At 41.1% G+C, this 17,684-nt stretch overlaps 1 protein-coding gene across 1 annotated transcript; it reads right to left on the reverse strand.

Annotated features, from left to right (window-relative positions):
• Nucleotides 1-688: 688 nt before the first annotated feature.
• Nucleotides 689-16,362, reverse strand: LOC125269213 (TOG array regulator of axonemal microtubules protein 1). Its single transcript, XM_048192070.1, is given in 24 exon segments — nt 689-1,584; nt 1,710-1,796; nt 1,870-2,089; nt 3,518-3,701; nt 3,775-3,887; nt 3,972-4,098; nt 4,177-4,335; nt 4,416-4,651; nt 4,827-4,932; nt 5,015-5,132; nt 5,229-5,324; nt 5,327-5,425; nt 5,502-5,607; nt 5,828-5,997; nt 6,083-6,148; nt 8,865-9,041; nt 9,118-9,179; nt 9,258-9,481; nt 9,559-9,719; nt 9,797-10,030; nt 11,290-11,409; nt 11,627-11,687; nt 13,385-14,430; nt 16,135-16,362. Coding segments are annotated over 23 exon segments (4,137 nt in total). The 5' UTR covers nt 14,351-14,430; nt 16,135-16,362; the 3' UTR covers nt 689-1,339.
• Between the last annotated feature and the right edge of the window lie 1,322 nt (nt 16,363-17,684).

A 17,684-nucleotide genomic window follows, 5' to 3' on the forward strand; every position in this document is an offset into this window, starting at 1 on the left:
AAAATATATATATTAATGAGAATGACACAATAATAATATAAAAATTATTTATATTTATTTTTAATATTATTTTAACTAATTATAAAAAAGATTTCAGTTTTATTTTTATTAATTGTTCAACTCCATTTATTTAAAAAAAAAAAGTGTCAGTTAAATATAAAATGAATATTCTCCAGGTAATATTTTACACATTTTTGATTTTTTTGTTAAGAACGAAACAATATTATTACGATTATTAATATTGTTTTAAATATTAAATTATAACTCTAAATACAAAAAGAATTGTTTTATTTTGATTAATTGTGTAGCGATTCTCCAGATAACATTTTACACATTTACACATAAATAATATTATTTGTTTGTCACTGTATAAAAATGCCTTTATACTTGAAAATATATAGTTGTGGATCAGAAAACTTCGAAAACTCCTGGATTAAACCACTTCATGTTAGATTCAATTATACTTGCATTAAAAATACTAAATAAACGAACGGTACATTTTCTCTAACAAGTGTTTTTTTAATTGTCAATTCGGTTTGTGTGTTTGTTACTAGAATAAATATATAAATAATTTATTTTAAAAATGTAGATTTTTAATTATTAAGCTCACATATGTTCATGTAAGGAAGAAAAACACATATGTCAAGTTTGTGTAGAATCAGATGTGGAAATAATCACAGCACGAGTGTTTACAGAAATAAGACACTTTATTATATAGATAAATCTCTCTCATATATAATTTAATGTGAAATCTCATCAAGGCTGTTCTGGAATGACTGGCACTAAACTGAGAACTACATCTGGACATGAATTCACCTGTATTATTATTATTATTATTATTATTCAAAGCTTCACATTCACAAAAATACAGCGGTTTCACATCCAGAGCTGATGGAGGCATCGTTCTGACTGATATTTTGCTCTTTTCATTGTATTTTTTGAACCCCATCAATAATAAATTTGGTCATGCAACAAAACTAAGACGGGTCGCACTTAGAACAGAACCATCATTGCTTCATTGTCAAAAATACACTGCACCGACATACAGTACAGCTAATACTGTGCTATTATACAGTACAAAAGACTCTGATAATAATAACGACACATCTCTTAGAAATGCTCCATAGCACACGTTACAAAACAATTGTGCATTTTACATTCAAAATCTTTCAACACGACCACAAGAATCATGATCGCGGTACCGTGAAAGTGCAAAGCGGCAAACCTGATCCTGTCAGATCTAATCTGAGTGTGAATCCGCTAATAGCATTAGTCAAGCGCTTCTCTTTCTTATAAAACAAGAGTCCAGGCACTGTGGGAAATGCAGAAACGTCTGTATTCAGGTAGAGTGTGTGTGTTGGGCCCTCAGGAGCTCGTTCAGGTCGCACTGAACGTTCGTGGGCTGCGAGGCGGCGCTCTCCACCAGCGTCCGGCCCATGTGCGCGTGCAGCGCCTCGGCCAGTTTAGCGGCGGCCGCCTTGACGCTGCCGCTGTTACCGGAGGAGCTGAGCAGCTTCCAGAAGAACGGAAGAACCTTCTGCTCCACCAGCTGCGGTTTGCGCGGGTACAGCTCCGTCACCAGCTCTGAAACACACACGTCAGAAACAAGAGCACATCTGCATCTGCCTTCAGTGTGTAGTGTTGCTGCAACAATGGAGAATATGAGGAAACTAAGCATTCTAGTAGAGCCTGAAAACACATCGACTCACCTGCGACCTTCTCAATCAGATCCAGTTTTGCTTTCCCGCTCAGATACTGGGCCTTGGAGCAGAAGGGCTGAAGAAGAAGGCTGTTGTCTGAAAACACACAGGTGCTACAGTGAGCAGGTGAAGTCAACGGCTTTATGTCGCAAACACAAAGTCAACCCACCGATGTTGTCGATCAGAGCTTGAACGGCCCCCAGCGCCGCCGTGTAGATGCCGTTGTTTTTGGAGTTGAGGTGATTGTCCACGACGGCGGGAATGAGGATGTTGAGCACTGGAGCCAGGCTGTCGTTGAGCAGAGCGATGATCGTCTGTAACGCCTCCAGCGCGCGCAGGTTCACTTTACTGTTGGACTCCTGCAGACGCGCCTTCAGAGCGTCAAACACCTGCGCAGACCATCATCATCATCAAACATCATCACCATCATCATGGGATGTTATGATCTTCTGGTCAAACAGGGTTATTATAGTTAGCTAAAACCATAAAAAAACGTTTTTGTTATAAAATATAAAAAAACTTTCATTTTTATTTCATTTCAGCTAGTTTCCAAGGAAACATTTCTCTTTTTCATTTAAAGTTGAAGTCCTAAAATAACTAATAAAAATGGCAAAAACACACAACTAAATTACCAAAACTTGAACTAAAATTAAAACGAAAACAGAAAATAAAAACTTATTCAAATAAAACAACAGATGCCATCTAACTCTCTTAATTCTATTTAAATCAAGATATATTACAATGTATCAATTCTATCTGAAGCAGTGTTACTTTAGTATTACTGATATATTATATTTTGACTTTTTATATTTTAGTTTTTATTTTTCCATTTACATTTTAAGTTTAGTTAATTTTGGTAATTTTGTTGTATTTTTAAAAAAAAAAAAATCTTTTTATTTATTTTTATTTCAGATATTTAGTACTTCAAGTTCAGCTAAATGAAGGCAAAAATGTTGCTGAAATAAAATAAGTTTTACATTTTGATGTAAGATGTAATATCAGTCTCTGGTGTCTCCAGAATGTGTTTCAGCTCAAAATCCCCCACAGATCATTTATTATAGCTTGTCAAATTTGCCCCTATTTGGGTGTGAGCAAAAACACGCCGTTTTTGTGTGTGTCCCTTTAAATGCAAATGAGCTCCGCTTTCCAGAAGAGGGCGGAGCTTTAACAGCTCAACAACAACAAAGCTGGAGAATCTCACGCAGCCAAAATGACGAAAGTGTTCAGCCTTACATTGTTCAAACCGGAGTCGACACTGATGGAGAGACTCAGGAAGAAGTTACAACTTTTAGACATTTCTGAATGGTTAGTGGATAAATTGATGTAGTTGCTGTGGAGTTGATTCAACTCATCCACTAGCATGTGCCGTCATGTTCATCTTTTGTGTTGAATTGACCCTCGTTTGTGAAGCAGTCCGGCGTAAAATGACGGCATTTACAAAAACAACTCTTCCTCTTCTCTAAAGCAGCCCAACATGGCCCCGCCCCCTTTGTTGAGTGTTCTCGGGGGCGGGATTTATGTAAATGTTAAGGTTTGTGATGTCACTAACCCAGGAAGAAGCTCGTTGTAGTCCTTAAAAAGTGATTTCTGTAAAAGAAAATATCTCCTTTGCATTGAACTTTGAGCGTCGTAACTTTGCAGATGTTGTTTATGATCAAACCGCAACATTACACACTAACTAAAGTTAAAAAAGTCCAATCATAATCAACCAGCCCTTAAACGTTATTTTATTTCAAACAAATGTTTTTTTTTGCTTTAGTTCAAGTTACCGATAATAACCCAGTTTTGAAGCTTTGATGACTGACAGGTTTAATTACCGGGAACAGGCTGCCGATGACCAGAGACGGGTTCTCCTCGCAGTCGGACACCAGCTGATCGATGGCCCTGATTCTCTCCCTGAAGTCTTTGGAGCTCAGCAGCGTCTTCATCTGTTTGACGTACTCGCTTCTGTCCGCCAGGCTGTGTGCGGCCGCTCTGTTCACGGACTGTCCGGAGTCTCTGCTGAAGACACGTGCTCGTGAGCGTCACAGCATGAGCGTCAGACAGCGGACAGACGGGTGTGTGCGTGTCCTACCTGCTGGCCGTCAGAGGGTCACGTGTGAGGGACGAGGTGCGCACGAGTCCGCTGCCCATGAGAGAGCGTCTGCCCCGCGCCGACGGAGCGTCCTGAGGCATTTCACCCAAACCCTGGAACACGGAGATCAACACTGAACCCTGACAGACATCTGATGACATCGCCAGACTTGGCATGGTTTCATCACACAGACACACCTTGGTTTTGAGAGTGAAGACGGCGTCCCTGATGGCCGGCAGGTCTTTAGCCGGGACGAACTTCTCCATCATCTTATCAAAGTCACGATGAGAGGACAAAAACAGCAGCATCCGCCGACCAAAGTACCTGAAAGAGACACAGCGATGACACCGTGAAGCGCTGAGGTGAGAGCGTGAGTGACCTCTGACCCGTGGCGTGGCTCACCTGGCCTCCTGAGACGAGTCCTGTGCCAGCTTCGAGGCGGCGGGCAGAATGCGGTCGGTGAGATCTTTGGTCCCGGACAGCAGGCGGGCGGCGCCGGCCCTCTCCACCAGAGCGCACAGATGCTGAGCCGCACACTTGCGCACGACCGAGTTCAGGTGACTGAGGAAACAGACACAGACGTTTCAGCGTTTCAGAAGCACAACAGAAGCTGACGTGAAGGCGAGGAGGCGTGTGCTGACCCGAGTCCTCCGGCGAGCAGCGCGCTCATGCTGCGGGTCAGTGTGCAGTGCTGCACCATGCTGTCCAGCGCCCGCTCCACGTCCTGTCTGATGAAGGCGTTGGATTCCCCGGCTTTGTGCAGCAGCGCTCTGGTCGTCCCGTCCAGCTCCTGATCCATTCCCTTCTGCAGCGCCACAAACATGTCGCCCAGCGCCACCACGGCCACGCGGGACACGCCGGAGCGCAGGTTACGAACCTTCAGTCAGTCAGGGAGACAGGAAACTGCATTTAACTTTGAAACTGTACCTTCACAAACAGCTTTATTACACACTTTAATGCTGTTGTTTTCCTGTTTATCACTGCTTTGAAACGATCTGATAAAAAAATAAAGCTGACTTCAGACTCAAAGTGACGAAATGATCCCGACTGACCTCCTGAATGAGAGCGAGGCACACGTCGTGAATCCTGCTCACGAGGACGTCGGGATGATACTGAGCCAGACTGCGCAGGAAGTTCAGCCCCTCGATCTTCTTCTCCCTTCATGAACGGAACATATTAGAGACAGAACGGCTCGTATTTGTGTGTCAATGCTGGCGGTGATCATGTGATTTAGACTGACCAGTCGTCCGAGGCGAGCAGCCTGAAGCTCTGAGTGAGCGCCAGCTCCGGTTTAGAGAAGGGCCGCAGCTCTGCCGGATCCTGTCCGTCTTTTCCAGGGCTCCCAGAAATCAACTCATCTGACGGAAAAACGGGATTACACACAGACAAACCTCAGACATTGACAGGGAAAACAGTTCATATTTTTGTGGAAACGGATTTTTCAGGATTCACACCGGAGCTGTGTGCCGCAGGCGGTCGCGTCCGGTTCAGACTAGGCGTTCGTCTGAGTCGCGGCGCTGCGTTTCTATTGGGCGGGCCGGTCGGGGGGTGGGCTGGTGGGCGGGGCTCAGACATTTCACTGGGTTCTGTGGTCCCGTCGGACTGCAGGGAGATTCATCCGAGAGCGACCCGCAGCCGTTCAGGGTCACGTCTGGAAAACAGATGCAGAGACCGTGAGGAAGACAGACACGGCTGAGTGAGGGCTGTCACTGCTGTTGACCTTTCACCTTTCACATCACGTCTCGTCGGGTCTGGAGCGGGTGGTTCGTCCTGCTGCTCCAGACGGCGCTGACGCATCTTGTCACGTGCAAACTTAGACAGTTTTACCCTCTCCTGTAAAACACACATCATGTGACTCACTAGCTATGTTTCCATCCATGTATTTTTATGCACATTTTGAGTTTTATTACTGATATTTTGCACCAATTTCACAGGAAGTGATGATTTTGTTCTTTTGAACGCATGGGATGGAAACGCTGCTTTATTTGCAAATGTTTTATGCCATATTCTAATTTTGTGCGCTAGTTAAATTCACAGCTTGTTTGAGACGCACCAGCAGCTCCTCCGGTTCAGGACTGTCGTCAGAGTCGATGTTTCCGCCGGTGAAAGCGTGGCCGTACACGCCTGACGGAGGCTCACGGGTGGCTTTACTGGACGAGTCGCCCTGATCTGGTGAAGCCGCCACACTGGGACGACTGGGAAGAACAACAGAACCAAACACTCCTGCAGAAATGAGGAAAGAAGACGAGTGAAGGACGAGAGCAGCAGTGTTTCAGACCATCAGCCCGTAAAACAGCCGTGAACCGACCTCGTCCGATCACTCCCTCCGACATGTCGCGCGCACTGCAGGACTTCGACGTGTGCTGCTGAGATCCTGAAACAAACATGAGAACTTCAAAAAATATTCAACACGACTCACAGACATTACTGGACAAAAGTGTGGAATTATTTTTTTGAAATGTTTTAAAAAGAAGTTTCTTCTGCTCACCAAAGCTGCATTTATTTGATCAAAAATACAGTAAAAAATTGCAAAATATTACTACAATTTAAAGTAACTACAGTTAAAATTGTGAAATATTACAATTTTAAATAACTACAGTAAAAATTGTGAAATATTACAATTTAAAATAACAACAGTAAAAATTGTGAAATATTATTACAACTTAAAATAACTACAGTAAAAATTGTGAATTATTACAATTTAAAATAACAACAGTAAAAATTGTGAAATATTATTACAACTTAAAATAACTACAGTAAAAATTGTGAAATATTACAATTTAAAATAACAACAGTAAAAATTGTGAAATATTATTACAACTTAAAATAACTACAGTAAAAATTGTGAATTATTACAATTTAAAATAACTACAGTAAAAATAGTGAAATATTATTACAACTTAAAATAACTACAGTAAAAATTGTGAAATATTACAATTTAAAATAACAACAGTAAAAATTGTGAAATATTACAACTTAAAATAACTACAGTAAAAATTGTGAATTATTACAATTTAAAATAACTACAGTAAAAATTGTGAAATATTATTACAACTTAAAATAACTACAGTAAAAATTGTGAATTATTACAATTTCAAATAACTACAGTAAAAATTGTGAAATATTACAATTTCAAATAACTACAGTAAAAATTGTGAAATATTATTACAACTTTAACTACAGTAAAAATTGTGAAATATTATTACAACTTAAAATAATTACAGTAAAAATTGTGAAATATTACAATTTAAAATAACTACAGTAAAATTGTGAATTATTACAATTTAATTATTTTTCATAATTTCTGATTATTATCAATGATGAAATCAGTTTAATATTTTTTGTGGAAAGTGATGCATTTCATTTTTCAGGATTGATGATTTGATGAATAGAAAGTTCAAAAGAACAGCATTTATTTGAAATTTATCCTTTATGAATAAAAGTATTAATTTCAGTGCCACTGACACTGAAGACTGGAGTAATGATGCTGAAAATTCAGCTTTGATCACAGGAATAAATTACACTTTACTATATATTCACATAGAAAACAGATTTTTAATTTTAACCCATTTTAGCCCACCGGCAACTATAGTTGCCACAGTGTATGGTTGTCATTTTTCTTTTGTAAGTATTTTTCTAGATGTTTTCTATGTTTTATGTCTCAATGACATGCAAGAAAACATCCAAATAAAGGATTTCAAGAACAAAAAAAAGGTATTCACTTCCTTCCTGTGACATGAGGCTGTCAATTTCCAACCCCTACTTCCAGGAAGCATAGCGAAGCCAAACCCTCCCAAATAAAAGTAATTTTCATGTTAATATTAGGAATTTTTTGTTGACATAAATATATCTACGTATTCATGAGGGTCTCTAGAATCATCCAAACAAAACAAATCTTACAAGAGATCTATAGTTTTTTGTATACTTAGTCAAAAGTACGAGCGACAACTATAGTTGCCGGTGGGAAAATGACTTGTAAGTACATATATCATGGGGAAATGGGGTATACTGTGTTTAATGGGTTAATAAATCAAGGTCATTGGTCTTGTTTAGTACTTTTTGCTTTCATAATATTTTATATTGTTATATATTATATATTGTTATTTGTTAATTCATTTATTTTTTAATTTATTTATTTTTAGTTTGTTTGTTATATGTGACCCTGGACTACAAAACCATTCATAAGGGTCGATTTTATTAAATTAAGATTTATACATCATCTGAAAGCTGAATATATATAAGCTTTTCATTGATGTATGGTTTGTTATGATATGACATTTGGCCAAGATACAACTATTTGAAAATCTGGAATCTGAAGGTGCAAAAAAATTAAAATATTGAGAAAATCACCTTAAATTTGACCAAATGAAGTCCTTAACAATGTATATCCACTCACAAAAAGAATTTGTTATATATTTATGGTAGAAAATTTACAAAATATCCTCATGGAACATGATCTTTACTTAATATCCTAATGATTTTTGGCATTAAAGAAAAAAAATAAATAATTTTGACCCAAACAATGTATTGTTGGCTATAGCTACAAATATACCCGTGTGACTTCTGACTGGGTTTGTGGTCCAGGGTCACATACAGATGTAATTTTTTCTAATGAATCGTTCATTTAACATTTTGATTCACAATGCTCTGTTGGATCAACTTAATGTCTGCACTTTGTTCTTCACTATGTTCCACCACTTTAAAACAAAAGGATTTGTTATTTGTTTTGTTTTCATATTCAAGAGATTATAAGCTAGATGCAACTTTTTTGCGTTCGCATCGAATATTCTTCAACTTTGATTCATCTGTTGATCTGTTGAAAGCAGTTAGTTTGAGTTGGATGCATAAATGTTCTCCTCCTATTCAAAATTTACATCGAGGGGTGCATACAACACATCTGCCCACCGCACATTCAAACACGTTTTTTAAGAAAAAAAACAAAAACCTGGGGAAAATAAATGCAGAACATGTTCACATAGGACACTATTAACAGGACTATATGCATGAAACTATTCAGAAAAATTTGGGCACAAATATTTCACAATTTTTACAGTATTTTCGATCAAATAAATGCAGAAGACACCGCTCACCTTTAGCGGCTCTGAGGGCGCGGAGCGGCTCGCGGCCGGCGGCTCTGATCTGTGGTGATGATGTCATATCGCCAGGCTTCTCCTCGTCCGGATCTAACAATCTGTTTGAGTAAACGAGTCTCTGACCGACCACACCGACACTCCCGTCAGACAGGCTCTTATCCTGCTGCGTCACGCCTGAGGAAAACACACACAGAGGTCACGTGACACACGTGTGACGGCACGTACGCAGATGTGTGCTTCACATACGCACCTTGAGCGCCAAGGTCACGTCTTCCTGACGCCACCCGTGGTTTCTCAGCGGAGTTCACGGGGCTGCGGTCAGGAATGAGAATTAGCTCATGTGAAGCTGAACTGAACATGTTTATGGCGGGTGTTAGCGTCCGGTCTGACCTGCTCTTGGTGCCGCTGGGTGACGGGGGCGAGTACAGGCTGCTCAGGCCGCTCTCGCTCAGAGGGCTGGTGACGGACGGGGACGTCTGCTCCGGAGAATCAGGAACCAGCTCCAGCTTCACCGCCGAGTCCGGACTGTCTGGATCCGGTTCGGAGCCGCTCGCGCTGACTTTGGCCCTCTTCTTGGCCGCGCTGTTCCTCAGCGACCGCAAGGAGTTCAGCATCTGAAAGAAGACGAGAACAGACCAAGGTCACGGGCGGCTGGAATCAGCGCAGACACGCGGCAGAGCGTCACGCTCACCTCCTCGCGGTCCAGCGGCTCGTCCTCCGGCCCTCCTGCGCTGCTGACGGACAGATCCAGCAGCAGGTTCCTGTCCTGCTCTGACGAGGGTCTGCCGCCGGTCCGGCTCTGGCGGACAACACGAGGAGGCAGCGGAGAGCGCTTGCTGGAGCTCACCTCACCTGTGACATCATCAGAGGCGCTCGTTAGTTCAGCTCACGTGGGTTCGTTCATTTCCTGTGAGATGAAGAGCACTAACCGGCGATGTCGCTCCTGCGGTGAGGGCTGACGTCACGTCTGTTGGGCCACGTGCTGGACATGGAGAGGGAGGGCTCGGCGTGGTTTCGGTGGGGGACGGTCGGGGTCAGCAGACTTCCTGCTAGAGCGGTCAGCGGGTACGAGGGCAGCAGGAAGGAGCCCGGAGGTGTTGAGTTGGAGGGGAGGGAGAAGGTGCGCTCCACGCTGCCCGACAGGAAACGGCCGGTCTTCAAACCTGCGGGAGGAACAGGAAACACTGAATATGTGCTGTTTACAAGCTCGTTTCTGCCACACAATAAAAACATATAAAAGGTAATTGCGAGGTTACAGCAGTGGCCAAAAGGGATGTCCAGAGGGGATGTTTGTTTTTCACTCTTTCCCCGCCAGTGTTTTTGTAAAAAGTTACCAGCCACCTCCAGCATTTTTGATCATTTTCACAAAACTTTGTGCGTCAGCAATGCTTTTATCGCTTGTTTCTGCTGCTTCTTTGCCTGTGTTTTGATCTGGAGATTCTGTACTCTTTCAGAAGATGTGTAATAGCGCCCCCTACTGTATAAGAGTGAAAACACAATGACCCTACAAGTTTGATTACACCATCAAAATATGAGGAAAATTTGGATATTTACCTAATATTTTGAATATGAGAGAAGAACAAAACACTAAAGTTGTTTAAGGCATTTATCTGACTAAATTATTAGGTAAAAAAGGCAAACTACAACTTTATTTTACTATACAAAAACAAAGCACAGAAAAACAAAATGCTGACAGGAAAAAGCAAACATAATCGGTCGTTAATATTTCATTAGTTCTTGTTGTTCATAATTTGTTTAAATAATATTTTAATAATAGGGCTTTTTTTTTACTTTTTTCCTCAGAAGTTTTGAGATATAAACATCCAATTGCCAGTTATAAAGTCATTAAAAATTCACAATTACATTTTTTATTTCATACTTTTCAGTGATAAATGACATTATTATTATCTAAATCTATTTAAAACATTTCTGTTCATTGAAATAAAGCTCAAATATAATAAAATATAAATATTAGATGAAAACCTTAAACTAAACAAAAATTAGAAATGATGCCTTGGCAACTCACTGAAATAAAATTGAAGCACTAAAATTACTAACTGGAAATAAATAAAAAGTAAAACTGAAATAAAAATAAATTAAACTTAAATATTAATTTAAAAAATACTAAAACTTAAGAAATTAAATTACAGCTATTTGAAAATGTAAATAAAAACTGATATTACATGAATAACACTGGTCCCAATTGTTACTCTCGAACTCTACCGCACAGAAACCTTTAATAAAATCCCATTAAACTGCCGCCTGATCATATTTATAAAGGCCTGGATGCTGATTGGTCGATCCAGTGGTGATGCAGTGAGAGCTCTGATGTTTTCAGGCTCATTTCATACGTTTATAGAGATAATAATAACTATAAAGATTAGCGTATGAAACGAGCGTGTTCTTCTGACAGCGCCGTCACCTTTCTCAGGCTCACTGGCTGTTTTGAAAATGTCTGGATCCGAATCCAAGCTTCCGCTGCGCCGCAGTCGACCCAGAGACCTGTGCGTCCGGCCCGGAGACTGAAGCGGTTCTGATGGACCTGGACCAGAACAGAAGACACTGGATCAGTGTGATAGTAGATAATCACGCCGCTCACTTCACATAATCAGTTCAACAAGAGGATCTCTGGGAAATGAAGCCGGGTTCAGTACATTATGAGTAGAACCAATCATGTCTGATGTGAGATCTTCAGTGGACTATATGTTGAATATGAAACTATATGCTATGAAAACATGGTGAATCATGGGAGTTCGTACTGTATTTGGCACCGGTGTCCTGACGGAGTCTCATGGATGTGGACGGATCTTCACTGCAAACCTGCAGGAATAAACACACACATTATCCTTGTGTTTCACAATCACAATCCACTTTTATTGCCAAAGTACAACATGTGCGAGGAATGTGCTCTGGTGTTATGTTCTGGTAAAGAACATAAATACCATAAATAATACATAAATAAATAAGCCATAAAAAATAAATATATAAGTAAATAAATAAGTTTACAATCGATCGCTCTGAGATCTCATCTGACACACTCCATGAGAAGAACATTAACACAGTTTTAATCCATTATCATCTATAGACGACTCCACTGCAAAACACGATCTTCTTCTCAGTGTTTCTGTCTCGTTTTCCAGCACAAATTTCTAAACATTCTTAAATCAAGATACATTTACTGGAGAAGAGAAATGACTGAAGATAAGAAGAGTGAAGAGTGAGTTTGTGATTGAAACAAGAACAAATATCTGCCAATTTTAATTTATTTTTCTGACTCCATTGACAGATATTTTGTTTTAATCACAAACTCACTCTTCACTCTTCTCTTCTTCAGTCATTTCTCTTCTCCAGTAAATGTATCTTGATTTAAGAATGTTTGGATATTTGTGCTGGAAAACTTCAGAAATCCTCCATGTGCTGCTGGTGTTTGTTAGTCTTCCAGTGTTGCTGGGAAACACTGCCGGATCACTGACACACACACTGGATCACGTCACGAGAACACAAACCACCTCCAGTGAGTCGCGGTTACATGTGTTAGTCCTTCGTTTCACACACATCTCATTTCAGCTTCATGTGCAGGAAATATCATTTAACATCAATTTAACCCTGACATGTGAAATAATAATCTATTTTTTTAACAGAACAGACTTTTACATGATAAAAGAGTCTACTATCAATTAGACGACAGAAGGACTGGAGGAGATTGAATGACCACATGACTGAATTAAAGTGGACCTCTCTCTTTCTCAAGATGTAATATGCGTCTCTGGTGTCTCCAGAATGTGTCTGTGAAGTTTCAGCTCAAAATCCCCCACAGATCATTTATTATAGCTTGTCAAATTTGCCTCTATTTGGGTGTGAGCAAAAATACGCCGTTTTTGTGTGTGTCCCTTTAAATGCAAATGAGCTCCACTTTCCAGAAGAGGGCGGAGCTTTAACAGCTCAACAACAACAAAGCTGGAGAATCTCACGCAGCCAAAATGACGAAAGTGTTCAGCCTTACATTGTTCAAACCGGAGTCGACACTGATGGAGAGACTCAGGAAGAAGTTACAACTTTTAGACGTTTCTGAATGGTTAGTGGATAAATTGATGTAGTTGCTGTGGAGTTGATTCAACTCATCCACTAGCATGTGCCGTCATGTTCATCTTGTGTGTTGAATTGACCCTCGTTTGTGAAGCAGTCCGGCGTAAAATGACGGCATTTACAAAAACAACTCTTCCTCTTCTCTAAAGCAGCCCAACATGGCCCCGCCCCCTTTGTTGTGTGTTCTCGGGGGCGGGGTTTATGTAAATTTTACGGTTAGTGATGTCACTAACCCAGGAAGAAGCTCGTTGTAGTCCTTAAAAAGCGATTTCTGTAAAAGAAAATATCTCTCTTTGCATTGAACTTTGAGTGTCGTAACTTTGCAGATGTTGTTTATGATCAAACAGCAACATTACACACTAACTAAAGTTAAAAAAGTCAAATCATAATCAACCAGCCCTTTAAATCATGATGCTGATGTCATCACTCACCTGATCAGGTGACTTTCCGTTAGCCGTGAGGACCGATCGCTCCCAGGGCAGTTTGTTCTTCCCTTTTCCGGCGCTCACGATCCTCCTGTGCTGCGGAGCGTCATCTACGGGATCGGCGTCTGCGGCGCTACGCGAGCTGGAAACCCGTCCTCCGTTCATGACCCAGTCCAGATCAGCGCCGGAGCCCAGCTGAGGCAGACGTCTCTGTCCCGGTTTGGGCAGGACGAGCGCATACTCCACCGTGCCGTCGGCCGCCAGCCGAGGGAGGATGTGCCGCGCTCGCCGCGCCTGAACGGCGGCCATGAGGCCCTGCACGTCTCCCGTCAGCTCCACCCGGTCCACGGCCTTCACGAGCGGCTGCTTCTTCCCGGTGTCCAGACAGTAGTCGAAGACGGCGAACAGCTCCAGAGCCGCGTGGCGCACCTTCCTCTTGCTGTCGGCGAGGGACGGGGCCACCTCCGAACACAGGCCGGCGATGTCGAAGTCCTTGCGCGGGTGCGTGAGCATGGCGGCCGTGATGATGTTGACGGCATCCTCTCGAACCCTGGAGTTGCGGTGCCGGAGCTGAGCGACCACGAGCTCCAGCACGCGCTGCGGCGCCACCGTCCTCATCAGCTGCCTGAAGACGCTCATGTACTCGCGTCGGGTGACGTTACGGGAGTCTCCCAGCGCTCTGACGGTCACCGCCACGATCTCCTTGTAGTATCGCTCCACATCGCCGTCCAGCTTCTCGATCAGCAGGTTGATGAGCTGTAAGGTGCCGTACAACACCTTGAAGTTGCTGTCGTCCAGGAGCTTGCGCAGGAACTGGATGAACTCCACGATGCTGCCGGAGGACACCTGCTGGAGGTCCAGATCCGTCAGGATGCTCTTCAGCTCCTCCACCCCGCGGGTCCGGTTCTGGTAGTTCTGCTGGTCCAGGAGCTGCTCGTGTAACTCCTGAGGAATCAATCCATAAATCATCATGGGTCAGAGTCCAGACGGAGCCGACGCGGGGGAATCTGTCATGATGATGAGGGACGCGAAGCCATCGCAGCGACACAGACCTGAAGATGGGAAGAGCTTGAGGTGAATCATTACATTACGACTTTGATTTGAAGCAAAAAAACGTTTAACAGCTTTACTGAGGGAAAGAACTACAATCCCATGATGCATTGTGAACAGCATAATCGAATTAAAAATAATGGAGAAATATAAAACTACTCATTTAAAAATGTTGATTATATATAAAACAATATATTTTTAAGTTTATTGCAAATATACATACTCAATTATGTCAATCACAGTGGGAGTGGGCGGAGCTAAAGAGCTCTTTTTGCATGCTTTAGATTGTAGCGACTCTGATTGGTGGGATTTACTTGCAGCATCATGGGAAATGTAGTTTTTCACCACAAATTCGGCTGTTAAACATGATTATTTTAAAACTAAGTTGAAATAATGCGGGATGACGGATTCAACAGAAGCAAAAAACATTGATTAACAACCTTTAAAGGTTTATAAGTTAACATAATACGTTAACATTTTAACTTCCAGAACCCAAATGTTTTCTAAAAGTTCAAAATATCGTTAAATGTTTTGAAAACATTTTTTTCTTGGTTATGTGAGCGCTAAATAAAACATTAAAGTAATGTTTCCTCTATTTGATCATTTTGCAAGCATTATGGAAACGTTACTTTTGAATGTTATTTTAAAAATTAGTAACGTTATGTGGTAACGTTTAAAAAACATTAGACAAATGTCCAACTAAAATGTTTCAGAAATATGTCACATGACTGATGAATAAGTGCTAACGACATTATTAAACATCAGATAACTTTGAATGATCGTTCTATGAACGTTTGTTCCCCAGGTGAAACAATACTGTAGTGTTTTTGAACCATACTATAGTAAATTGTAGTATACTGTAGTATTTACAACACTTTGCTAATGAATGCTACAACATACTGTAGTATTAACTATAGTGAACTGATAAACTGTTATAGTATACTTTAGTTTTTACTACAGTATATTGTAGTATAATATACCCTAAAGTTGTAGAAAACTTAGAACAGTATTGGGTAATTTGTTTATATTACTATAGTTGTTATATTATCACAGCAACTATAGAATTACCACAATAAATTAATTCAAGTACTTTACTATAGTATGGTTCAAAAACACTATAGTATTTACTCTTCAACCTTTGATTGAAATAAATAACTTAAGAACTTTTATTGTCCTCGAGGTGAGAAAGTGTCAGTCCATTGCTTTATATTTTAAAACATAACAAACTTCATCAGATATGAGGCAAACTCACATTCAGCTCTGAAAGACAACAGTGCGGCTGTAGAAGGTCATGTTGAGCTGAAGTGATGTTAAAATAGACAGCAGCTGCTCTGAAACATCAACACTTTCAGCTCAATTTAACAATAATGACGGATCTTCACATGAATATTCGGGCATTCCTGATGATCGTTCAGAAGGAGAACCACTTGTTGCTCTTCTACAGTGTTTACTCGTTTATTCACTCAGTTTTCATCCTCTGACTCGCTATTTCACCGTAATAACGAGACTCTGAGGCGATTCTGCAGTATTAATTAATCTCATTCATCATATCGGATGTTTGTTTGGTAGATTCGCTTGATGCTATTTTTTTATCAAATCGACACACATGACAGAATTCATTGATAATATACTATATAACACAATTTACAACACCGAACAACATTAAAATGATTGAAATGGCTGAAGTGTTTTAGTGAAAATCAAACCTGTTATTGCAGATCTAAAGGACTCCGAACGACTCCCGTCCAGATTCGGTTTGATTCTCGATGTGATTCAGCCTGCTTCGCTGAATCTGCTTTCTCTGCTCTGAATTTGTCTGATTTGGGTCTGATTTTCGTGGTTTTTCTGTCGGATTCTGATTTTCTCGCTGCTTCCATCACAACACACAACCAAAATGGCGCTGATGTCACAACCAGCCGCTGCCATGGTGACGCGCCCTCTGACCCCACACTGGATGGCTGGCGCGGTGCACTGTGGGAGGTGTAGTTCTTGAGAGTCACATGTATATGTTCTTTTTGCACACAAAACCATTAGCATTTGTGCAACTGCGAAACAAAATAATCAAAAATGGGACTAAAAAATCATCTGTCTTTTTTGTTTGCCAGAAATTTGTTTTGCCTGGCTTCTATTGTTATAACTCGAGCCTGATATAAATTATATGATATCAGAAAGTACAGTATTTGAGTGTATATTAAGAGCAGTATATGAGTGTACAGTGAGAGCAGTATATGAGTGTACAGTGAGAGCAGTATTTGAGTGTACAGTAAGAGCGAGAGCAGTATATGAGTGTACAGTGAGAGCAGTATATGAGCATACAGTGAGAGCAGTATATGAGTGTACAGTGAGAGTGTACAGTGAGAGTGTACAGTGAGAGCAGTATATGAGCATACAGTAAGAGCAGTATATGAGTGTACAGTGAGAGTGTACAGTGAGAGTGTACAGTGAGAGCACTATATGAGTGTACAGTGAGAGTGTACAGTGAGAGTGTACAGTGAGAGCAGTATATGAGTGTACAGTGAGAGTGTACAGTGAGAGCAGTATATGAGCATACAGTAAGAGCAGTATATGAGTGTACAGTGAGAGTGTACAGTGAGAGCAGTATATGAGTGTACAGTGAGAGTGTACAGTGAGAGTGTACAGTGAGAGCAGTATATGAGTGTACAGTGAGAGCAGTATATGAGTGTACAGTGAGAGTGTACAGTGAGAGTGTACAGTGAGAGCAGTATATGAGTGTACAGTGAGAGTGTACAGTGAGAGCAGTATATGAGCATACAGTGAGAGCAGTATATGAGTGTACAGTGAGAGTGTACAGTGAGAGTGTACAGTGAGAGCAGTATATGAGCATACAGTGAGAGCAGTATATGAGTGTACAGTGAGAGTGTACAGTGAGAGCAGTATATGAGCATACAGTAAGAGCAGTATATGAGTGTACAGTGAGAGTGTACAGTGAGAGTGTACAGTGAGAGCAGTATTTGAGTGTACAGTGAGAGCAGTATTTCAGTGTACAGTGAGAGCAGTATATGAGCATACAGTGAGAGCAGTATATGAGTGTACAGTGAGAGTGTACAGTGAGAGTGTACAGTGAGAGCAGTATATGAGCATACAGTAAGAGCAGTATATGAGTGTACAGTGAGAGTGTACAGTGAGAGTGTACAGTGAGAGCAGTATATGAGTGTACAGTGAGAGTGTACAGTGAGAGTGTACAGTGAGAGTGTACAGTGAGAGCAGTATATGAGCATACAGTAAGAGCAGTATA

This window comes from Megalobrama amblycephala, linkage group LG5, assembly GCF_018812025.1.
Source record: "Megalobrama amblycephala isolate DHTTF-2021 linkage group LG5, ASM1881202v1, whole genome shotgun sequence".
NCBI classification, from domain to species: domain Eukaryota; kingdom Metazoa; phylum Chordata; class Actinopteri; order Cypriniformes; family Xenocyprididae; genus Megalobrama; species Megalobrama amblycephala.